A 25072-nucleotide genomic window follows, 5' to 3' on the forward strand; every position below is an offset into this window, starting at 1 on the left:
TCATGATCTGAAAATACTTTATTGAATAATGGGATACTCAGGTTTTTCAATGACAATTTATGGTTTTGTTCATTTTTCTCACCGCTTCAAATGATGGTCGTACACCTTCCTGTAGAACAGCTTTTCACACATCAGAAGCTCTTATGAATCTTTGCGCAGTTCTGTATTTCATGTTTTCTTAACCCTTGCCCCACTAGACTAAATGATTGCCTGGGGAAGGATTCTCTTTATTTGTGCTTTCCTACCATCTACTATTCTGGACCTCCAAACTCTGCAGAGACCCTCATGTGAATGCTTTCATACAAATCATGTCCATCACCCCTGACAGCAAAGGCAAGAAACACACCACCGCAACACATGGGACAGAACAAAACATAACAGTGCTCCAAGACAGGACTAATTCCCTTGAACTGCTTCCCACCCTGTGTGAAGGAAAAAAGGGTGAGTCTTAGTCTTTTCTTCTAGCTAGGGAGAGGTTGAAACACTCAAGCTAGCTGCTATGCTGTCAAGTATTGCATAGGGAGAGAGGGAGACTTTGCCAATGGACTGGCTGGCTCACTGTGCTTTAAGAGCTTTAATTGTTAAAAAGCTCTTCCCTTCAGAATGACTCCAGGTGAACAGCACACAGTGCTGGTAGCAGCATGCGACCCTCCTGTTTCAGTATTCTACTCGAATATAAGACGGGCCTGGCAAAGAAAGGACAAGCACAATGGTTTTTGAGAAAGAGGTCACCTTCTTTCCAACTTCTTACGGGTCAAGGCTCAAACAACTGGAAGGTCAGTCCATAATCATTCTTGCAATCAGCCAGCCAGCTGGAAAACATTACTGTTCTTCATAAGCAAAGGGCTCAGTTACTACAGTGGTCCTTTTGCTACTTCCTTCATTTTCACATCTTCTATAAAGAGTAAGTTATGAACTATATTAACTAGACAAAAGTTCTTTTTTTTTCCCCTAAGCCACAGTGAAACAATCCAACCAATACCTGCCACTCACATCTTGTCCCAGTAGCAAAGAGCAACTCCAACCCTTGCCTCATTTGGGAAATGGTAGATAGGAAGAGATAGAAATCAAAATAAACACTATAACCTGATATTTAAAGCTGTTAAGTTTTCTTAAGAACACCCAATGTAAGAATATCTGGAGTACCTTAAATTTCAAAAGGATGTTAGGGTATTCTGAGAGGGGAAAACACGTTCACATTTTAGAACACTGTGCGCGTCTGAGAGTTAAACAAGTCAGAACTACCTACAAATGAACAATACAGGTTTCCCCTTGGTGGATCTACCACAGTTTCCCTAAACACTAAGAGTCAAAGTGTGTTACTTTCAGCCAGGCACCTATCCTGTCACTGTACATTCACATTTAAAAACCCTCTTTCCAGTGCGCATTACTCATGAATGTGTTCAATCAGACTGACTCTCTCCCCCTTTATGTTCTATGGCGAATTAGGAAAGGGTCTGTTAAAGGATGATACAGGCCATTCTTTTGTAATGGTCTGCAGTTTTCTCTCCCAATACATTTTCTTCTTATTTAGCACTTCCATTTTTATCCTGTGTTCCTCTTCAGCCATCTCACATTCTCTTTCTATTTGCTGTATTTTTGCCACATGAACTTCATTCATTTGGATTAACTGCAGTTGCAAAATTGACATTTGCTGATGATGTTCTTCCTCATGCATCTTTTTCAGAGCACTTTCCTGAGATGCTTTACTTCTGTAGTTCTTATCTGCTGCTATTCTGACATCAGAACACGAAGGCTCAGGTTGGGAGGTACCTTCACACACTGGGAAATGTACCAGCTCTTTCTCTTCATCACAAAGTTCTCTATTTGAGACAACAAATGACTCTGCAAAAGATAAGAAAAAGTATTATAGTATTCCCTGCTTTTCCCTCAAGAAACACAAACTTGTGTTAACATAGGTTATTGGTATACTGGTGCATGCATCTAAACCTTGTGCTTCTGTACCGTAGTACAGGAGCCACTACATAATTCATTTCTGTAACAATACTAAAGGCATAATGGTCTGAACTGAACCACTCTGAGCTCTGTTGATAGACCTCCATGGCTATAATGGGAGCTTAGAATACTACAGTGAATGCAGACATTTATACGTGGACACCTATATTTAGGTGGCTGAGCCTGGAGCTGAACCTTAATGGAGCTGTTTAAGCCAAACTCATACGTGACTTGCAATATTTTAATGAAATATCTGAGTGTAGGGTGAAGAGCTGTATCAACATAAGTACCAGGAGATTGAGGGAATACTAGAAAGAATACTACTTATTCCTTCCTTATCACTACTGTACATGTAAATGCAGTGGTGTATATTTTTAGGAGAAAATTACATTGTCGTAACTTTGAGAAGGTTCTACCAATTCTTCTGAAATGACATAAACCACTCATAGAATAAAATAGTTTCCACTGCAAATAAGGGTCTCAAAATACATTCCTTTGCAAATCTTGATGACTGCTTATGGTAAATACAATTATGAAAGATACATTGTAAGGTTATCTAACAGTGTATTTACTGTTGTCTTTTGAGCAAGGAACATCATCTGTGTGTGATCCTGACATAATAAAGTTTGCAAGAAACCGCTGTAGCCGCTCTCCTTTCTGGTTTTGCGTTATTCCTTCTGTGTATGCTTGCCAACCAAAGAAGAATGTAGTGCTGAACTTTTCCAGAAAGGCCATTCTCCAATGTGGACTGCAGTGTGAAATATAGCTCTATGTACTCTTTTTAGTCCTTGAAAACAAAGGAGGAAAGACCTGCAGGGAATTCTTGCAGCAGACAATTGTGTATCAATTTGCTGATGGTGGCTTTTTTTTTTTTTTTTTTCAAATGCTCGACAACCTTTTCCCAGTAAAACGATACTTTACAAAGGATCAAAATATCCTTGGGACTCTTCTTTGGAAAGCCAGCATGATAGCTACTGTGATGCTTGGCACAAAGTAGCAGATATGATGAAAAAAAATTGAGTAAAGCTTCTGTTTAACTCCTGGGGGTCTAGGGAAATACACGGAGTCTTGTAATATCATAGCTTGGAAATTACTTTTCTATAACCACCAGTCACAGCTAAGTGGAGGAATTTAGACTGCTGAAAGAGAATCACTGGCAAAATCACATGCAAAACAATATTACTTGCATCATTACAATAACATTTATACCTTGACTAGAAGCATCAGGCTGATATTCAGAATCTTCTTCTGGTGGGCTCTGCAAAAAGTACATTTGCTCAGGCATTATGCTGGCAATCTTCTCTTTCCCTATGATGTGAGTATTTATAAGTGGACTAATACTTCTTTTTACCTTCTCCCGCCTTTCATGTGCCATTATCTTTTTTGTCCGTGCCTTGATATTTTCCCAGCATTTCTTTAACTGTTTGAAGTCTCGCAGTGATACACTGGGCTGTGAATTATATTCATGAGCTAGTGCTTGCCAGGTACGTTGTTTCAGAGCAATTGTTCTTGCATCACTTTTTTTACATTCAAGCACATATTTGTATTTTTCAACTAATGCAAGCAGCACACTCTTCTCCACTTCTGAGAAGTATTTAGCAGGCTTTATTATTTCGTTTTGCATTTTCTACTGTTTCTCCAAGAAGCCAAAAATCCTATGAAAACAATGTTGGAAGCAAAAAAACAAACACAAATTAGAACTGGTTACAGTATCAGGAAACTGTTTCAGCAAATAACTCCTAAGCATAGCTTCTGATTCTAACACACTTCATTTTCTAGAATAGTTTGTAAGTAGTTCTAGAGTACATAATGAAACATTCAGGTAAGATATAGTATAATTATATGCTGTTTTCTATTGCCACTTTATCAGCTACGCAGTTACGGAAGTATACCACGATGAGGAGAAGCTTCTTGTCTTTGTTCCAATTTGTCTTCATACAAAATACCTAGTATTCAATTTACTTAGTAACTTCTTTTTAATAACTTGTTTTCCTATTCATTGCACTTTGTCACACCCAGAGAGTTTTCAAAGCCCTGAACTACGGAGCAAGTTCTGAAACCCAGCCCTTGACAGCTTCAGGTTTAAGTCTAAAGCCACCTTCAGTGGGTTTGGGTTTCCTTTGGTACAAAAGACCCCCTTCTGCCCTGGCTGACTGTGTAGAACTAATTTCTCCCCCTCTACAATTTTTGAAAGTTGTAAGAGAAATGATAGTAAGAAGTTCTCTTTTTAAAGACTCCTGTTCGTTTGGCTCTCCTCCATGCTCAGCCCTCCTTGACAGACATCCAACAGGCAGCAGGATCCTGACCCGTATTACAATACTGAGGAGAGGCAAGGGTTGCAAGAAGACATGAATTAATTATAGAAGCTAACAGCTCTGGAGTTACAGGTCCTTCGCCCTTTACTGCTGACTCTGCGCGTGTGTGTGACAGTCTTCCTTATGCGGCTCTGCTGGTCACTCTCAGGAGTGAACAATCAGGCTAAAAAAGAGGTTTGGCCTCACTCAGTACAGCCACGGGTATATACTTACAGCATGTTAATGACTGCCTCTCTTCTCAAGCCTAGATCTTGTGCAGTCAATAGTAAAAGAGTAGATGATACCAGTGAATTCTTCCCCATAAAAATTTAAAAATTCAAGGAAACACTGCTTTGTTAACACATGACTGTGTTGCAAAATGTAGTTTTTCCTTTTATCTTTCCACACTTCTTCCCCCGTTCCCTCCCACTACAACTCTGTAGCCCCAATTACTTTTACATTTTGGGCAGAAACTTCTGGATAATTAAGTAGAAAAAGGGGGAGCAATGCTGCCTTAGCCCATATTTCTTCTTGATTTAATCATAAAACTCAGAGATGGAACATATATAATAATTGGTTCATACTCCTAACAGTCTAAGACTCTCCCAAAATGAATTTTCTAGTATTTTGTCCATTTTTTTCCACTACTTCCCTTATAACATTACTTGAAGATGCAAGAGATAGCACCATCAGATTTCCTCTTTTCAATATTTTTTCCTTAACTGCACTGCACTAGCACCCTCTTTGTGCCATCCTTGTAACTTCTTTCCTCCAAAGGTCCTAATACTTACAGTTATTCCCACCTCTTTCAGTGAACTACTTATATTTACAAAGAAAGGTAACAGACAAGCTAATTTCAAAATGAGAACCCAACTCTGACATAAGAACAAGAGCTATCTCAAGTAACCCTTAAGATATGACAAAACCCAGCAAATCAAAGAAGAGGGATCAAAGGATAGAGAAGGCAGTAGAACAAAGCCTAGAATGGCAAAACGGAAACAAAGTGAATAGAAATAAGTAACAGTCTGAGTTAAAGTAAAGTATGCTAAGCAAGTAATAGTAGCTAAGTTGTACCCCTACTGAAAAAGAGGCAACACTCAGCTCAACTAGGCAATCACTGGGCATGTACTGCCTGGGCAGCCGGCACCTGTGCGGTTCCTGGCCAGATGCAGTTCTGCTGTCTCTTACCAAATGGTGATGTCATGAGGACGTGGGAGATCTAGCGTTTTTGCAGCAGACAGGACTTAGGAGACAAAGGGAAAGATCCATAGGAAACCAGACTTCATTAGCTCTGCTGCTCGCAGAAGAAGGAAGGGAGCTGGGTGGCTTAGCATAATGAAGACAGTTCCCTGATCCAGCATTTCCTCCATCGCACTATATCAAGTCACTTATTGCTCTCTGTGAAAACTTAGTCACCCCACTTGATGGTGACAGGAATTCTTAAACACCTATAATCCCACACAACAAACTAAGTGCATGTAAACAAACTTGAAAGTATCACATACCAATCGTTATAATGTCTAGGTCTGATAGGCAGAAGAGAACATCTGCTTCACAAGTTCCTTAAGTAAAAAATAAATTTGAAAAATATAAGCAAAAAAGTCAGGAAATGGCCATCCTAACAAAGAGATACTGAAAACTGGCAACTTCACTCCATGAAACAGCTCTCAAAACATGTAAAAGAGACCTATAATTAAATGGACCCTATCTACTGATCTATTTTACTTATGTACTTATTGTACCATTCCAAATCATTGAGCTGCTTTAGATGGCTGCCAAAATGAAATTCTTGGGACTAAGTATTGATGCTTCAACCTGTCTTAACCTCAATTTCATGGAGGAACAGGATGAAAAGCAGTCCCACCAGCAAGCCATAAGTTCCAATAGCTTTTGACTCTGAAAACCCTGGATTAGAGACTCCACATAATCAGAAACGGCTGATTCTGTCTTCCCCTGATGCATGTAAATCTTAGCTTTAGCTTTAAGAAGGTGTGAGAATCTGAGATCAAAAACCAGGACATGTTTGTGTGTAGAAAACCCCTTTAATTAGAAAAACAAGGAGACCAAGTTCAAAAACTTAAACAAAGGTAACCAGGTCTTCTGGATTCGGGGTGCTAAATATTTAGCTAGACAGTCTAGCAGAGAGCAACTGATATCAGTAAATATTTAAAACATTTCCAAATACGACTTCTTACATGTTAACAACCTACATACTAAAAGCTCACCTTTCAGGGATTGAGCCACAGCAAACCCTTAAGTATCACTTTCATACTACACTATCATTTATTACTGTAATTTTTACTGTGGTAGCATCCGAGATCTCCAGTCATAAGCTCTGTGTACATTTAATAATGGAAATGTGGTCCTACTCTGGAAAGAATACAACATCATAGTCTTCCCTTCCCTGATACTCATTCCTATCTATTTCTTCCTACACATACACACTGTACTTGTGTGCCTTCCCTGAAGAAGCCAGGATTATGATCTAGGATGCATTAAAGAACTCAAGAACTGGTGAAAGCAGTTTAATGCACTTGCTACACATAAGAAAAGAGTTCTTAAAGGTTCTCTTACATGCTTAGCCTGCGTCCTTCAATATATTAAAGCCCATTTTCAATCAGGTGAACTGAAAGCACTCTGAGTTGTCAGACAACTTAGAATTCTGAGAAATTGCAGCAAAACACCATCACGTATTTATATTCACCTCTTTTTCTTTATGCATATCAATCACCTTCTGGCAGCCCACTGGCTCCTCTGCAGAATATGAGAAAGGAGTCTCACAAGCCCAAACAGTTTCCATTTTGAGGCTAAAAGATCCTTCCAAGACATATGCCCAGGATATAATTTAGCATGTAGGAATTTATGCTGAAATGGAAGTAGTTTACTGAGTAGAGCTCATACAGTAAACAGGACTGATTTGGGAACGTGTAGACACAGGAGGAGAGTTGCACAGTAAATTCTAAGAAACAAAGAATGGAAGGCTTTTCCCACTCTTACAGGTGCCCAGGCTCTAACACATGTGCAATAAGGAAGTACTTTATCCTAAATATCTTCTTCTGGCATGGCTCAATACACAACTTGCCTTAAAACCAATCAGTGTCCTAAGTACTTGTCCCCTCACACAAACCTTTATTGCTTTAAAATAACAAAAATATAACAAAAATATCTCTCACTCCTCATTTTAACTTTGAAATGTTGGGTGCATTCTTCTTTTAAAGATTATTAAGGATGTTCTGTGATCTACTGGAAGAACATCTTAAAAAAAATTACACAGGTGAAGAAGCGCACGCATGTTCATAAATATGTATATGTGTGTTATTTTGCTTGTGCACACTTAAACATACACTCAAACTCCAACCAGTTGCAAAAAAGCCCATTTGAAAAACAAAAAAATCACTTCAGGTTGGCATGTGTGAGCATTTTCAATCCCTGAAATATTTTTCTAGGCATAAGAGGAATTCAAAGAGAAGGTTATGGTGGAAGACTTAACCCAAATGTTAAGGTTACGCTAACTAAACCCCCAAAAAAATAGTTTGCTAGAAAACTGTGGTCACTTATGGTGTGAAAGTGGAATTCATTTACCAATGTCAACAGGATTAGTACCAGAAATAGTTACGGATTCATCCAACTTAAATTGCAGATGAAGCTTTAAGCATAGTCAGTAATTAACAGCATTGGAAATCAATCATAATTCTGTCCTTTTCATCCAGTGTTTGAGGGTGAAAGGCAAGGAAATGCAACGACCCAAACTAGTCACAACGACAGGTTTATATTTCATTTGAATAACAGAACCAGCAGTAAACAGTGTCCTCCTTCCTCAAATGTTAGGTTTTCCCCACAGAGCTTCCATCAGAGTGTTCCAGGCCTGACCCTCTCTACCTTGAGACTTGAAATCACTAAGTAATTAGGTGCGTATTACAAATATGAACGAGATATATAGGGAAATTGTGTTACATATAATCACATTAAAAAAACCCAAAACCCTCTTCGGGTGCTTCCCCATCCCCATTTTAATACAAATTGATAGTTATCATGGGTCATCCTGAAAATGAACAAAATAATCTATTAGTAAAAATTCACGGTACTTGGCCTAAATTTCTCCTGGCAAACGTACACGCAAATGCATTTTTTTTTTAAATCTATATTACATTATATATAGACACAGACAGAGAGAGATTTTAAGCGGGTCATCCCGCTACCTATGGAGGACATCCAAAGCAGTTTGTGCAAAGAAAGGTAATGGACGCAGGTTGTTATTCCCATCGATTGCCTGAAATTCAACAAAAATAGGCATAAACTGGAATCCTACCAGACTCTCCCGCACCCGAACTTCTCAAACATTAACTCGAGCTTGTTTTTATTTCCTCGCTAGCTCCTCTTCTGCTTGAACGAGAAAGGAGAGCAGGTCCCGGCTCGACAAAGACGACCGCTCCACCCAGGGCGAGCATGCAGGCTGGGCTGAGGCGCGGATCCGGGGACATCTGCCGAGGCGGGAGGGACAGCGAACGGCCACGCTGTCACCCAGCGCCCGCCGAGACCCCGCTCCGCCGCCTCGGCGGGGGCAGCCCCACCCAGCAGCCCCCCGATTTCTGCCTTCTCCTAACAAAGCGCCGCCAAGCGCCGCCGTCGCCGACTCGCCTCTATCCCCCCCGCCCCTCTTCTCCTCCTCCTCCTTCTCCTCCTCCCACCCCCGCTCCCTCCTCCCCGCCGCGCGGGGCGGCCGGGCCTGCCTCCCTCACCTCCTCGCCGGCAGGTCGCCGGCGGCTCCTTCAGCTTCCCGCAAACCCCGCGCTGGATTTCCGCCTACTCCAAAAGCAAGGCGGCGCCGCACCGGCCTCTCCCACGGGAGGGAGGCAGGGCCGGGCGGCGGGGCCCGCCGTGCCGCGGCGAGTAACCGCGCCGGGCGACCCTGAGCCTTCAGGTGCGGCGGGGGCACGGCGTGGCGGGTATGTGTGCGTGTGTGTTTGTATGTTCTGGGAAGCGACCTGCAAACAGCCGGTGGCCGCCGGGGTACGTGTGTGGGGTATAGGCAGCCCCGCCTGCACCTGACATCGGCCCGCGGGCGGAGCTCCCGGGCCGCCCGCCGCTAGTGCCGCACCCCGCTTCACCCTCCCGCGCCCCCGCAGCGGGGCGGAGCGGGGTGAGGTGGGGGTCTCTGACCCCACCCGCCCGTCCGTCCCGGTGCAGCGGCAGAAGACGCCAGCTCGGGCTTTACCTCCAACAGCGCCCGGCGGGGTGAGGCGCCTATGCGCCAGCGCCCCCAGCGGTGGCGGCTGGGGGAGGAGGCGGGTGGGGGATGCTGCGCCGTTCCTTCGCCGCGCCCCGTCCTCTCTCGCCGGAGAGGCGCGGAGCTGCCGGTCCTCGCTACCGTCCCCTTCCCTGGGCCGGCCGGCCGGGCGGGCTCCCGCGCCTCTTCCGCGCCTCGCGTGACGCAGATCCTGCCGCCCCGGTGCGCCCCGGGTCCCGCCGGCGGCGGCGGTTGGGAGAATAACGGCAGGCGCGCGCGAGCGAGCGGCTGGCGGGAGGCGCGCGCGTTAGCTGTTGTCCCTCAGCCCCCCTCCCCTCCGCGGCCGCCTGAGGAGCGGCGGCGGCCGTGCGGGCGGCGGGGAGTCGCCGCGCCCGGGGGCCGGTGGGGCGGCGGAGGGTACCCGTGGCCGCTGGTTCCCGCCGCTCCTCTGGGTGCTGTCTGCTCCCGGGCCGGGGTAGGTCGGGTGTGGCGGCAGCCGCGGCGGCTCGGCGATTTCCCGGCTCGTTGCGGTAGCAGGTGTCCGTCCCCACCCCGGCGGAGCGCCAAGTGTCGGCGGGGCCACGTCCTAGCGTCGTGCCGGGCCGGCGCGGGGGCTCGCTGGCTCCCTCGGCGCCTCCGCCTGGGGTTAGTAGCTTCGTTCCCCCCGCGCTGTCGCGGTCCGGGGCGGGAGTGTGCTTTTCTTCACAAAACCCGGTTGTGTGCTTGTTACAAAGGCGTGCTTTGGGCTCTCCGTGCCTGGCGGTTGCCGCTGTCATCTGTCCCAGCCCACGCGTGCGTCTCGGTCCAGGAAGGAAGGGGGAAGCTTGAAATAGTTTGGATTAGTTTTGTTTCGGCGTGCGCGTAATTGTCTGGTGGCTCTGTGTTTCCTGAGGGAGACTCGTGGAGAATAATTGTTTCTTGCCATGCTGTACTTTTGCTCTCAAGTTAAAAATACGATCACTAGCCTGCAGATTTAAAGGTTGAATGTAACTGAAGGTTACAAATTAAGAACAGAACTTGCATGACCCTTAAATAGGCAGAACAAGAATGTGAATAGTTTTGGGAAGCTAAAATAATAGTTTTGCAATGTTTCTGCAATTTGCCTAGAGTTCCCTTATCATCTAAGGATCAAATATGGACCCTGAAGCTGAGATAAAGAAGCAAGTAAACCCTTTCTACTGCAATGTAAGTATTCCTTACTGAAAATTGTAACTAATACAGAACAAAGTTTGTTTTGTAGAACAAAGTTAGACTAAACCAAGTGTGAAATTTTTCTTTCCCCCTCGAGGAAAAAACAGCACTTGAGTTGAACTTATTTTGCTGTTTCAATCATGTTTGACTTGGATGCGTGTCAGGAACCAACTTATTAAAATGGTTAAATTTAATAATGTTTCTAAATAAAGGCATTCTTTTCAAGTGGAAGATTAAACTGCAGCTCCTGTTCAGAATTAAAAAAAAAACTGCCTTAATTTATCTGGTTCTCGTGTTTATTGCTGTTGTTTTTAAGTGTCTTACGATTTTTAGAGGAGGAGAAAATATTTTGACTGTGTTTGTTTATTCACATGAATTTAAACCTAATCTCCTCCTGTTCTGAACCAGCCCAGGCATAAGCCAGCTGTGATGGGAAAACTTCATATGCATGTGAGTGAGGCAGGCTCCAAACTGATGAGAGCAAGTGTGTTAGTCTGGATGCAGCACTTAAGAGGACTGGCTCATCTTAGACAGGTGTGCTGGCTTGTTACAGTTAGCCTGTGCCTCTGCTTCAGACTTGGTTAATAGTGTGCGTGAAAGGTCTAAGATCTGTCATTACTATCCACACAAAAATATGTTATGAGATAGCTGCAGGGTTCTGGAGACATCTGAAATTTTTATGCGATGTGGAGATTCCTCTTCATTAATTACACTGTATTTGGGTGGTCTTGGAGCCACATAAGGAGAAGCTCTAGAAGCTGCTTTAGTTTGTCTTCAGAGGAATAGTACTTTTGTAGAAGTTGCCTATACTGACATTTTGATAGCAGATTTGTTATGCTTTCATATGAGTGTTCTTTTTTCTCTTGGTTTGTGTGTAATGCTGGAAATACTTCTCTGTAACCTAGATCTGCAAAATCTGGTGTGCTTCTGCGTTAAACTTGCAGACTCACTTCCTTGGATTCAAACACAAGACGGTAAGATCAGTTTTTGAATGCACCTTTTGTCAGGTTTTACAGATTTATTTAGCAATAGAATATGAGTTTGGAATCTAATTTTTAATGTAGTGCTAAAACGTGTATTTTCAGATATTTATTTCTGTTGCTTTACTGTTTTGTTTACTGCAATAAAGTAGAACTTAGTTTTGTACATTAGCCCTATCAGAAAATGTGACTGGATTAGTAAAGGCAATACGTGGCTGTTAATAAATGCATATCGTAGACAATCTAGGCAAAAAGTTGTATTTCTCTTTCAAGTTTCATGGAATTATCTGTTCTCTTGAGATAATCTGTGGTGTTGGTGTTAATCTAACTTATTTTATAAAGAATAAAATGTTTGCATTGTTGTTGTTTGAATCTTAAGTGCCTGTCTTTCTTCCTTGTTGGTTGATGACTTGGTGTCTTAGGTTGAAGAAGCACTGAAAGCTCACGGCATTCGTAAGTCCAAGAGTTTACTTCCTGCTCTGTTCTGTACATGTAACTTGCTCGCACCCTGATGTAGTTGATTATGAAACAAGAAAAAGACTTTCTCAAGATTTTTGCTTTAAGACCTGTCTTGTGTTCTTCAATGACATAACTATCTAACCCTACAGAAATCAACCAGTAATACGAGCAAGAGGTATGCAAAGTTTATTAAAAAGCACTAGCTACAATACTACAAATCACCCACATTAAAATTTTGAGAAACCTTAAAGAATTCAAGACCTTAGAGACCTTCAAGATTTAAAATCTATTTTTAAAAACTATGCTTCTTAAAGCACGTAGAAATACTTTTTTTCTCTATATACTTTATATTTGGTTATTAAAAGAGCTTGTTAAAATTATCTTAACTAGCCCAAGCAAAGTACTTTTAACACATTTAATATATCACTGAACCTTCCCCAGGTCTTTATGAAGTGGTCTAGTTCCACAAAGACTGAAGGTCTAACTATGTTCATAATGTACTCCTACTTCTGTTTCATGATGCATCAAAATGTGTTTACAGGTTTCTACAGCACACTGCTCCTAGAATTTGGTTTGAAAGTTGTGGCCCAAGTATACATAGTCATTGCACCTACCCAGTCTGGGATTTTTTGTACAGACTGAAGCAAATTTAAATATTTAGCAGCTAGATGCTGCTGAGATGGATGCCCTGAAATGTATAGAGGTGAATCAGCAGAGAGTCATCATGTCTTTTTTACTGTTTATTAAGGATTGGTTGGCCACTACAAAACTTGATGACTTCTAGTGACCAGGATATGATTTGTGTTATTAGCGTCTTTGTAGGTTTGTCTTCGTAACACTTTATTTCTTTTCTTTTACTCTTCTGATCTTTTGATTAAGATCCTTTCAGAAGGTTGGTGGTAATGCAGCCAGTATTAAGTAAAATCTAATTGGCAGGAATGAGCTGGCACCTTCTTCAGTTGTCAACGCAATATAGGTTGTAACTTAAGTACTCAAGAAAAGTTTTCATGAAGATTATCTCTGTAATCAAAGCATATGTGACTCTTTCTGATGCAGTAGTATAGGCTGAAGCCTTCTGACTCCCATCCTCTAAACAGAGTTTATTTTAAGTCTTATGCTCAACTTCTTATCAGTATCTGATGCGTTAGTAAGAGGTTACTTGCAACAGGAGAGTGACAGGGTTGAAGGGCATTTGAGAGATGCAAAAATCAAATTTGCCATTAGCTGGCATTGTTTCAGGCACAGATTTATTTATTTATTGATTGATACATAGTAAAACACTGAGCTTTCTGGATTTCTGAAATTCTGTTGTTCTTGTCCTACGGCAAGTTCATTAAGCCCCTATTCAAGGAACAGCAACTTTCTTACTTTGCATGCTTGGCATTCCACTTCCAAACACACAGAATCTCATCTTGTATGGATGTCTCTCTCTCTTTCCAGGTTTCTCAGTGGCAGATCGTGTTATGTGGTCATCTCTGTCTTACCTTTCTTAAGGTTCTGCACCCCCCAGCCCTGTCACATGCCATATGTGGATAGTAAAAAGTATTTGACTGGGGAGAGGATGGCTGCAGAACTTCTCAGAGATGGGAAGGTGATGGGCTGAGTCAGGTGCCCTGGCAGGCAGCGTGTGGGCTGGCAGTTTAAGCACCTCAAGTTCAGTGGATTTAAACTGAATTGCTGTGATGTATTGGATTAAAGTAGTCCTGAAATTTATGAAATGAAGCTTTGTTCATTATAAAATAAAAGATATTTGCACTGTGGTGAATCAGTCAGGGTTTTCCATTGTTGAAGGTTGTCTTCTATATAAATTAAGTTACAGCAAAAATTACTTACAATTTAAGCCACTGTTTAATAATTTAGTTTTGCTATGTGTGTTTGAACCTATGCTGTGCGGTAACTGGTAGCTTGGTTGGTCTTCCTCTCTGTCTGCTTTGTTGAATTGCCCAATGTTAAATAACTTTGTTATTGTTTAGTATAAATGTTTTTTTGACCCTTTTTTTGCAAAAAAAAAAAAGCATAGTACATTCAAAACTAAACATAGCTTATTTTTTCTTGTGTCTACAAAATCTCAAATAATTTTCTTTAAAAAAAAATCCATTATCATATCAAATTGGGGTTTGTACTTAAAATTTTATTTCCACTTCTGGTTTGTTTTTATTTAGTTAAAACTGCAAGTGCCTCAGGGGAGCAAGTGAAAACACCTGTAAGACTTCCTGATTATGGTAAGTATGTTTAATGGAAAAAAAAAAAAAATCCCCAAAAGAAAAGAGGGAGAAATAAAATGTTTTGAGGTACAATGTTGCAGGTGATGTCTAGATCTTAGCAAGTCATTGGGAACTGGTTTCTGTTCATTGTATTTTCCATCTGCAGTAATATTTTGTAATAATACTTAAAAGTATTTGTAAGCAAAGTGCTATAAAAAGACTGAAACTAGGATTGGAGGGATAATTTTTTTTCAATAACTGACTTAATATGTGATGTGGGGACATGTATGAGCAGGGATTTACTTGAATGGGAATTTCTCAGCATGTTTTCTCCAGGCCAACGGTGAAACTCAGGAGTTTGTTTCATTTTGGAGGGTCTTTGTGATGTGACTTGAGACTTTGAAGACTGATTGATAGATGGATGATGTGGGATTACATAAAACTGATTTTATCTTACAGTGCAAATTCAGCCAGAGAGGTTTCATGGACAGACTTTGGAAGAACAGCTTAATACATGTAAAGATTCAGAACCTGCACTTGGTGAGGGTTTTTAATTGTAAATGTTTGCTTGTGTGATGTTTACCTTTAAAGAGTATCAAGTAATTTTTTTCAAATATAAAATTAGATAATGTGTAATAAAATCTTCTTAAGTTTACATTGAGTACTTAGTAGTATGGTATGAAAGTGACCAATCGTAGTGACAAAATCATTGGATTTGTCCTGGAATATTTTTGATTAGGGTAGAAACCACAGTTTGAAAGTATGTTCTAGAAACAGTCTAAGGTGATATGATAGAAAGAAACTTTGACTTAAATGATTGTTACTATTCTTCACAATTTAACTGCCAGTCCTGTGGAGGGAAGGGACAGTGGAATGGACAGGAAAAACAGCTACAGGCATGTGTTAAAATACATTCCCTTCTAAATATTTTCAAAAGAATTGCTGTTGTTAAGTTTTTAGGTGATTTAAAAAAAATTGTCAAGTCCTGTGTGCTAAACATAAGGCGTCTTAAAGAAATTCAGTTGTGTACTTTTGGTGTTAAGGAAGTCTAGACAAAATAATGATGGTTCTGAAAATCTTGATTCACATGTTTGGCATGCAATAGTAATCGTTTCCTTTAATGTCTCGTGTAACTATAACTATTTGTTTCAGCAAACATCAAATTTTCTAACTTTTTTTTTTATCAATATAGGACTTAATTATATAGTTGAATACCGTTCGAAAGACAATTTCCCTTTTCTCTATGAATGTCAACTGTGCCACTGTAAAACAGGGCTGAGTAACATGTTCATGCATGTTTGTGGTTCCAAGCATAGACTGGCATACCTGGTAAGCTTTTGAAGTAAATATTTTTTTGGGTTTTTTGGATGTAATAATTTAAGTAGAGAATTTTCTAGTCATATTACAATTAAAAAGAAAAAGCGTTACATAAGCTTTTGTGAAAACCTGTGTGTTTGTGCTGCAACTGTGCAACTTGGTTTATGCATCAGTGATGTGTATGCCCGTCCACTGGTGACACTGAGGTTTGTAGTTTATTCTGTTTTGGTTGACCAGTAATGCCAATAGTGAAATCCATAGCTAAAATTGACTAGAAATAGGTTTTTGGCTAAATTTTGTATTATCTTAAAGAACTGGGTCAGTGAAGGAATTGTTCCATCTTCCAGATGCTTTAGACTAAAAGGAACATGATTGTAAGTGAACATGATATGTATTGGAGAGAGGCTGTGACTTGGAAGAAGGGGAAAAAAAAAAGGTTTATTCCCAGTTTTGTGGCTGGACAAGCCATGTAAGTTCTGCGCCTGTTTTCTGGAAATTTGTAAAGTGTTCAGGTCAGCCCACAAATGCCTAAATACATTTTGCTTTGAACTGTTTATTTTTTCAGTATGTTTAGAGAAATGAGGCTGTCCAGTCTTTGAATGTTTACTTGAATATACTTGTTTAGGATGGACTTTAACAAAACTGAGAAAGCAATATTCTGAAAAGTATTTTGATGCTTTCCATAAAGTGTCTGCTCAAAGTTTGTATTATATCCCACGTATCTTAAAGTCACTGAAAGTTGTTGAGTTTGTATGGCATTTTGAGGCAGTTTTAGAGCTAATGTTGTTATTGGGTGTATTACGATGTGTCTGCAATAATATCCTTCATAAACGTCATGCTGTTTCTGGTCATTATTTGAGATGTATACGCTGAGTGAGACTTGTGTTGGTGGTTTTGATATTTTCAGCTCTTGTATTTCTTATGTACTTTGAGCTGCTTCCTCCGATTCTGAATCTTACGCTTGTTGACTGCATCTCTGTTACATTCTCAAATACTATGAAATATAATAATTCAGGAAGGATAACTTTCAAGTCATGCACCTGGGATGGATTAACCCTAGGCAGTGGGACAGGCAGGAGACTCGATGGCTGGAATTTGCTCTGCTGAAAAGTAGCTGGGAGTCCTGGTGGACAACAAGCTTAAGATAAGTAGTGTACCTTGGCATCAGTGAAGGCTAACGGCAAGCTGAACTGTACTAACAAGGGTACAGATCAAGGGAAGTGATTATTCCCCTGTTCTTGATAGTTGTTAGGCCATATCTAGAGTAGTGTCCAGTTTTGTGTCACTACAGGCAAGAAAGTTACTGATGATATTGAGTAAGTCCAGTGGAGAGCTGCCAAGATGGTCAGGGGGCTAAAGCACTTGCCCTGTGAGGAGGGGCTACAGTAATTGGGCTTGTTAGGCTGGAGGAGAAAAAAGTGTTGGGGGTCATGACACAGGTTGCTCTTGGGAGATTCCGATTGGACAAAAGAGGAAAATTTTTCACAGTGAGGACAGTCAACCAGTGGAATAATCTCCCCAGGAAGTGGTTGACTTGGCCACATCGGACACCTTCAAGAGTCGTCTGGACAGGGTGCTGGGCCATATTGTCTAGACTGTGCTCTTCCTAGAAAGGTTGGACTAGATGATACTGAGGTCCCTTCCAACCTGGGCTTCTGAGTATCTAATAGTAGCCCTCCAGTACTTCAGGGGAGGTTATTAAGAAGGCAGAATCAGGCCCTTTATGGAGGTGCTGGGCAGTAACATAAATTCAAACAGAGGAGTTTTGTACTTGATGAAGTTTTTCACTGAGAGGGAAGTCAAGCATTGGAGCAGGTTGCCCAGACAGATGGGGGGATCTCTCTGTTGATAGGTTTTTAAGACCCAAGTGGACAAAGCCCTGTGCAACCGGTTCAGTGTTTAGTGTCAACCTTGTTTTGAGCAGAAGATTTGGCTTCTGACCCTGAAATTATTCTGCAGTTCTATACGTGGTAATTTTAATAAGTTATGCTATGTATTTGGAAAAGTTGATTTATCTCCCATGATTATTATCTGTGCTAGATCTGGAAAGAGCTGTGTAGGATAAAGTGTGACTTCAGGGTTTACGTTTCCTTATTTTCTAGAAGCAACATTATCCTGAGATAGCAGAATCTGATGAAGTTAAGGGTAAAGGCTCCGAACTGAACAGAAAAGTAAGGCAAGTTGCATTAACAATCGAGAAGAAAGAAGGGAGAAAACAAATAAAGGTACATTGCTCTAAGAATTCTAGAAGTTGTATATGTGTAAAAAAAAAAATGTAATTTCTGTTATAGTGGGCAGATCTGCTTTGGATAGTAGGAAAATCTTCCCCTTTTTTTTTTTTAATCATTATTACAAGTGCTTTTTGTCATCTTAATAATTTTTCCAGGATTACTCTGGACACTATTTCCCATCAGAAGTATTTCTCTTCCTTGAAATAATACTCATGCTCCCCAAGTCTACAGAAATACAACTCCAGAGTGCACAAAAAACACAAAATATCTATATTAATATTTAATCAATTCCCAGCTGGGAGCGTGTGTGTGTAAAATAATTTGTTTCATTGTTGCTAGGAAACTATGACTTTTCTGAATTGGTTTCTGCTTCGTTAGCACCTTGTGGCAGCTCTGAGAGAAGCCAGGTAAAAATTCTGGTATGCAGAGGGAAGTGTGGAAATTTGCAGGTAGATATGAGATTATCAGCAATGCCATGGGATCACAGGAGCACCACAAGCTTAAATTCTTGGAGAGCTGCAGCCTTAGAAGCATGTTCTTATGAAGGTATCTTAATTTTGCTTTCTGTTCATGTTTACACCACAATAGCAGTTAGAAATGTTTACCACCTTTATCTGGGCAGGATACTGGCAAAATTTCTCGAGGCATACCTTACCACTCTGATTCATGACAAGCTTATTCAGGTGCTTAGTGTTCTTTATGGTATACATTAGATTTGTTTTCTCTGTCGATTTCAATGTCTCTCGACATCCTGCTTGTTAAGCAGTGTTTCTTGGGAAGATCTCTTGCTAATGCTGCCTAATGTGCATACGCTGTGTCTTGTTTCAAAGTGGAGTTCATGATTTTACTGTGTTTAAGCTCACAATGCCCTGCCCATCTGCAAAAAGACCCATGTTTCTTTCTGTGTGATACCATGACAGCTAGGCAGAAGGATGAGAGCCTGTACTAATCCTACTTCTAGTTGATTAAAAAAAGTACAGGAATATTAGAAGATCAAGTCTTTCTTCTAGAGTTAATGTTCTGGAACGGAGAGATTTCAGATCATCCAATTCAACCTGTTGGCATATCCTTCATTTTTAACCTCTGCTTAAAAAGGAAGCCAAAACGTTTTTTTTTCACCTACTAATATTCAATTTCATGTTGACTCAGGACTGTATTTTACTTGAGGCTTATGGTCATGGATATAGAATAAATTAATTCCATCTATATTCTGTAGACTTTTGTTTTTCTAGGAACAGTGTTACTACTGATTTACTAGCAAATCCATCCTTGATTTAAGGAACTTTTAAATAGAGGAACTTTTAATAGGTTTAATTTTACTGCTATATCTTGTGAAACCAGATATTTGACTTTTTAGCTCTAACAAAAATTTAATTTTGGTAAATAAGTGTCCAGGAACTGACTTACTGACTTCTTGAATATCCATTCAGGGATTTACACTTACGTGTTTAACACTACTGGTCATATATCATTTAAAAAAAATATATTTAACACTGATGAAATACCTATAGAATATTTTTATCCACAAATTAGCTAACATAGATGGCTTTTACTTTTAGGTTGTTACAGATGCTCCAGTTATGAGGAGGAGATGGCAAGAATGTAAGTGTGCTCAGTGGGATGTGAATTGTACATTTCTAATTTGGGTAAACTCCCTTTGATATACATCAGCTTGATTTAAGGGCAAATTGAAAGATTTTGTCAGTCATTGTAGTGTGTGTTTGTCTTCTAAGCTGCATCTTGTGTGGTTTATATTGAAAATTTGATGGATTAACAAGTTCTTCCATGGGCAACATAATTAGACCTGGTTTATGGCTTTGTTCTCTCTCCCTCTTTCCATCCATCCCCCATGTTTCCCAGAATCCTTTACCTATGATCTCTTTTTATCTGGGAACTGCTGTAGTCCCTGTAGTGCCAGCTACTTGCAAGCATTTTGGTGAACTGGGCAAAAGAGGCAGGTTGGAGATCCATGCGTGTATTTTATTTGCAGTCCAGAAAGGCAGACAGAATTGTTAAAGCATAGCTATAGCTTCTATCTGTGGAAGAAAACTTCCTGTTTTACTAGCCACTGTTATTCACAAAATTGTAGGAACAGTTGTGGTATCTGTAAGACTTCTCCACTCAGTTTAATCTTTCAAAACTCATGGAAGTACAATGTCATCCAGACGGACAGGCAGTGTACTTCCGTGCCACTTTAGGGAATAGCTAAAAATTGCTACTAGACCCTCATTCTCAGGCCTGCATGAAAAATACAGAATTGAATTAAAACTAATGTACTTTATTTTCATGTGTATTAGTATGTAAATGGTGTCTTAAAGAAGCTCAGTAGAAGTAATGAGAAGATTATTTCTATAATGATCTAGATTAGCGGTGTCACACTCTGAAGGGGAAAGATGCCTGCTTTGAATCTAGGGAAGTATTTTGAAATAAGTTCAATCCTATTCAAATTACATTTCTTGATTGTGACCTATTGATTAATGTGTCTAATTTTGAACGTGGCTATGTGGCATTCTACTGTATTTATGATATTTATGGCTTTTAAGAAATTTAGGTATGCAATTATAACCAGGGTATAAAATATTTATAGTTTTGTTATTAATTTGTAGTTCATATTTAATGATTTAATTATTATGCTTTCACATAATAATGCTTATAAAATTATTCTTAATGTTTGTAACTAATAGTGCACAGAAACAGAGCTAGCTGAAACTGAAGCGCAGTTTTAGAAACCTCCTCTATCAAGATAATGTCCTTTGTGCTACATTTCAAGCGTGTTTGTTTAGATTCCAATGCAGATGACAGCCCTTCAAAAGCGAAAGTTCAGCATGTGGACATGTCACTTAATAATGAAGAAAAAACAGATTGCAAAAATAAGGATGGAAGAATGCCAGACCCTATTCAAGGTAAGAGAAAAATTATTTTTGTAATTACATTTTTTTAAACTTTCACCAATGCTGTAATTATTTACTCTGTGTGTGCCTGTTTATAGCCTCTATAGTTATGTTCTGCTATGGAAGGTGAATTTGTGCAGTGTGTGGATGGGTTCGGGGTCTGTGGCAGAGGAAAGAATAATCCCAGTGTTTGTGTAGAAAACAGTCCAGTTTTACTTAATGTCACTGGATATGTTAGAAACACGATAAGATTCATAATTAGAAATTTTTACAATGTGTATTTTTGGGGGAAGGCACAGACTGTTTTTGGACATATAAGCTGTTCTCTGGTGTCAGGGAAAAAAACTGGGAACAGCTGCATGCCAAACTATTTAGAGCACGAGAAGAATAAAACGGAAATAGATTGGACAGATTTTTTTGGTTCTTTGAACAACATCTAAAATATTTGACTAATGCTTATTTTCTTGAAAACAAAACCAGAATTAAATATAAAAATCAGTGAGCACCATGTAACTGAAGAAACATCAGACGTTGCTGCTTAGTTGTAGATTTAATGTCAAAGGTGAGATTAGGGTTTTGTCTAAATGCATTATAATTATTCTCACTGAGAATATTTCTGATCAGAAATACAAACTTGTGCTTCATGGCTGAACCAAATCTTTGGTTTTTAGTTTCAGTTTTTATGTTGTTTCTTCACAAGATACCTTACTTCCACCTTCAGGTTTTATTGATGTTATATTTTAAAAAAAATCTAAGCAAAGGATACTCTTAAATGAACATATTGGAAAACCATTACTAAACATACTGATTTTGTTGTTTTAGATGAAAAGAATGTTCAAGAGGAGCACAAAACAAGTCAGAAAGAACAGGGAAAACCAGATGAGCAGGTTGAGCCTAAAAAGGCAATTGAAAGCAGCAAAGGCAACAAGACTGAAGAAGGCAGCAAAGGCAACAACTCAGAAAAGTAAAACAAAAAAATCCACCACCCCTCAAAACCCTTAACATTTACTCAAGGAAAACGTAGATGATAGCTGTCTACGCTGGATTTCATAGAGTGTGCTGTGACAAAGAAAGGCATGCCATAATAGTAAAATGCCCGTCTTCTGAAATTGTGCTCAGCTGTAAACTTCTCTCATCAGCAGAAAACCTGGTGTATGTAAAGTGACCTCAGATTTTGCTCTAGGTTTAATTATTTTTTATATTTAGCTGTGTTATCCTTAAGGCATAATCCTCGTGTATTACATGTTCAAAAAGAGTGTTCTCTTGTCCTTTAAAAAAAACTGTCTGGTATGGGTTCATGTCAGATAATTCGGGTGGTATATGAACTGATTTTAGAAGGAAAAGACAATCAGTAAATAGCTGTAACAATTGGGGTTCATCTTTACAAAAGATTTCATGGAGGAACAATAAGAAGTATTGTGTGTGGTTCTAAAATGGTGAAGCTCTGCTTGCTGTTTGTAAACATCTTTATTAATAACAGCATTGTGAGTTTAGTCTGAGCTATAACAGCCTTTGTGTGCGTGGGATATCTCCAACATCAGTGATCTTTGTGCAACACCAGGAACCACAGGAAAGCATTTGATAAGGGCTACGCACACATCAGCCCAAACATAAGACTTGTTCCAACAATTAGTTCTTTGGTTTTGCTCTGATGACATTCTCTTGGAATGTTTCTTAACTTTAAACCAGTAGCATCTCTCCCAGACATGGAGGGCTAACTCCTTTGGCTTGTTTACCATTACACAGTAAAAGGAGAAATTTTGTTGTTCCTGAAGTGTCTTTTTGTAGGACTTTTGCCTCTCTGTTGGGCAACCATTGAAAAGGATTAATTGAAACCAGATTCAAGTCCAGGTTTATGAATCTTTTTGTTCATGGCTTTCAGATAACTGTAACAGTTCTTAATCTGGAGAGTGAACTAGTTCATCATAACATCAAAAACAGGGAACTAATAAAAGTTCAGACATCCACATCTGGAAATGCTGCTGTCCATTTCTACTTGACACTGATCCTCATTGTGCAGTCCTGAAGATTTAAGTTCGAAGAGCAACATCCTTTGGAAGATCACTTGATATTGTTCTTTTAATCCAGTTGTTCAGATAGAACCTGGGTAACTGAGCAGCCAGGTGTTTCAGCAAGAGACTGATTTGGAAGTTAGTTGCTAAATTAGGTCTTCAGCTTGTCCTTTGCTGTTAATATTTTTGTGAGACTTCTGAGAGATGTGAACTCAATATATAGTTTCTTAAAAGGAATAGGATCAGATGCTCATTGGCAGCAAGCAGTCAAATGGTGTTTCCACTTAAAGATTCTGCAGTATCAGTCTGAGGATTTCTGTAACTTTTAATTTCTTTGTAGTGAAGTTCTGCAGAGAGAGTAATATGAAGATGCAAATTATTTTGAGTTCATTAAATGTATCATCTGGTTTTACTACAATTTTGATTCCTAAGAAAGACTTCAAGAAAGAGGAGGGCTTAGGCTTGGTAGTCATATGGTTTTGGTTAATTAAAAAAAAACAACACCAAAACAAACAAACAAAAAAAACAAACAAAAAAAAACCAGACCCAACCACACTCAGCCCTGATTCCTGGGCTTGCAAAGGGGTGGAATGCATCTGTAGTAGTTGTAGTTGCAGAACAGCGCAAATATGGGTTAGTAACTTTTAGCCGTATGAATCTTTGTGTGCCCAGTATCTCTGTGGCTACATTGTAAAATACTTCTTTTATAGCTGAATTTTTGTAAAGGCAACTTTGGGAAATGCTGATAAAAATCATAATGTAATTATGGGCCTTGTCTTTCTGAAATGCATACAAAAAGCTTACAGCTTCACTACTAACGTCAAACTGTTTTCTTAACTCTGGGTTTTTCAACTTATGCACTAGCTAATCACACGAAAAAAAAAAAAACGTCAGAGATGATTTTTACAGTGATATCCAGGACCACTGGGATTTCTGCAGGGAAATAAGAATGTGCCAGAACTACTGTAGCAGCAGTATGTCAGGAACTTTAAAATTATGAGTTATTGACTTCCCACATGTTTTTTGATAGTTCAACCAACTGTATATGGGTTTATGTACTTATTTGTTTATTTTTTCTATCTTAAGGTGTGAGACCAATAAACAATCGCAGGAAGAAAACAAGGAAGTAGAGGTGAATATTCTTCTGTTACTGGTTTGCTCCAGTTTACAAACAGTTGGGGAAATAATTACTTTAATATATGATTGGCAATGGTGTTTGCTTTTGCTTGTTCAAATTAATAGTATTATTGACGATAAATTTGCTACAAGTTACTAAGCAAAACTACTAAGGTTTTTTCCCAGTATGCCATGAAAACACATGTACGTGTTTCATAAAAGCACACATAATTTAATTAGAGCAAGAACCTAGAATGACCATAATAATAATAATAATTACTGTTTAATTTTAGTTATATTTGCTGCATATAATAGATCTCTGGACTTTTTTTTTTTTTAATATTAAACAGCAAGAATTTACAGCAAGTCCTGAAGAATTCACTAGTCCAGAAGAACTGTTGGGTTATTTGGTGAGTGTTAAATCTTACCTTGCAATGAAATTTTTGGGGAAAAAAAAAAGTTCTCAGGATTACTAAGTTTAAAATTTAGCAAGTAATATGAAAGCCAAAATGTAGGCAGTCTCCTAATCTAACAACATATTTTGTCAGAAGGTAGGATTCAGAATAAAGTTAATATAACTGAATTTATAATATTTCTATTCATTCTAAAATTTCTAGACAGGTTTGTTGCCAAAGTACTGGTTAATGTCAGAGGAATGACTTGCATTGAAAACAAATGCATTTTTCTCAACTATAGCTTAACTCCTTAACTATGTGCTTAAGTAAAATGACCTCTTTAAAGTTATTTTTTGTCTTTCTTTTGTAACTGGTCTGTCATTTTCAAATGAGGAATTTGGAAAGATATAATTCAATAATGGAAGGCAGCAGAATGAAGAAGGCTATCTGAGATACGCAGAAAGTAAAGAAGAAATTTTTAAATTTGTTGTATAAGTTGTATACTTAAACAAAAGAAAAAACAAAACCAAAAACCATAAACTAAAAAACCCTACCTGTTCCCTTTGTAAAGTAAGTGGCAGAACACCTGAGCTTCATTGTTGAAGACATGTATTATGTACGCATTCACAGCAGAGATACAATCAGTAAGAGTGGAGAAGTAGGAGTCGCCAATTGCTGGAAGACATTTGTGGTCTTGCATACAGAAATGGTGATTTTATCAAAAGCATCTGTATGATGCTGTATGAAAATCTTTACTGATAGTTGCTGTGACTCAGCTACTGCGAAGTAATTTAAGCAC

General features: G+C 39.5%; 2 protein-coding genes across 16 annotated transcripts in view; one reads left to right on the top strand and one right to left on the bottom strand.

The window, feature by feature from the left end:
• On the bottom strand, positions 1-9669 carry MSANTD3 (Myb/SANT DNA binding domain containing 3). 7 transcript variants are annotated; one of them, XM_075084511.1, is made up of 4 exons: positions 9466-9669; positions 8560-8731; positions 3166-3611; positions 1-1845 (listed from the first exon to the last, which is right to left on the bottom strand). In XM_075084511.1, the coding sequence occupies exons 3-4, from the start codon at positions 3578-3580 to the stop codon at positions 1436-1438; spliced, it is 825 nt and encodes a 274-aa protein (XP_074940612.1). In that variant the 5' UTR covers positions 3581-3611; positions 8560-8731; positions 9466-9669; the 3' UTR covers positions 1-1435. The 7 variants fall into 7 exon arrangements, with proteins under 7 accessions (XP_074940612.1, XP_074940611.1, XP_074940618.1 ...); XM_075084510.1 differs by lacking the exon at positions 9466-9669 and adding an exon at positions 8990-9131; XM_075084517.1 differs by lacking the exons at positions 8560-8731; positions 9466-9669 and adding an exon at positions 8990-9047 and having other exon boundaries at positions 3166-3214; positions 3308-3611.
• LOC142053210 (uncharacterized) overlaps positions 9081-25072 on the top strand; it is a 25246-nt gene continuing 9254 nt past the window's right edge. For 3 of the 9 annotated variants that reach the window (XM_075084500.1, XM_075084508.1, XM_075084503.1), the window contains exons 1-13: positions 9587-9699; positions 10585-10662; positions 11574-11642; positions 12071-12101; positions 14270-14329; positions 14771-14851; positions 15504-15640; positions 17731-17853; positions 19419-19461; positions 20643-20762; positions 21573-21714; positions 23849-23894; positions 24229-24288. In XM_075084500.1, coding sequence (XP_074940601.1) covers positions 10612-10662; positions 11574-11642; positions 12071-12101; positions 14270-14329; positions 14771-14851; positions 15504-15640; positions 17731-17853; positions 19419-19461; positions 20643-20762; positions 21573-21714; positions 23849-23894; positions 24229-24288 — 963 coding nt within the window. In that variant the 5' untranslated portion in view covers positions 9587-9699; positions 10585-10611. Of the gene's footprint in view, positions 9197-9586; positions 9729-9981; positions 10123-10584; positions 10663-11573; positions 11643-12070; positions 12102-14269; positions 14330-14770; positions 14852-15503; positions 15641-17730; positions 17854-19418; positions 19462-20642; positions 20763-21572; positions 21715-23848; positions 23895-24228; positions 24289-25072 lie in introns of those variants that run through there. The other 6 variants (XM_075084507.1, XM_075084505.1, XM_075084506.1 and 3 more) reach the window with 4 other exon arrangements.

The sequence above is a fragment of the Phalacrocorax aristotelis genome, chromosome 2 (genome assembly GCF_949628215.1).
Source record: "Phalacrocorax aristotelis chromosome 2, bGulAri2.1, whole genome shotgun sequence".
NCBI classification, from domain to species: domain Eukaryota; kingdom Metazoa; phylum Chordata; class Aves; order Suliformes; family Phalacrocoracidae; genus Phalacrocorax; species Phalacrocorax aristotelis.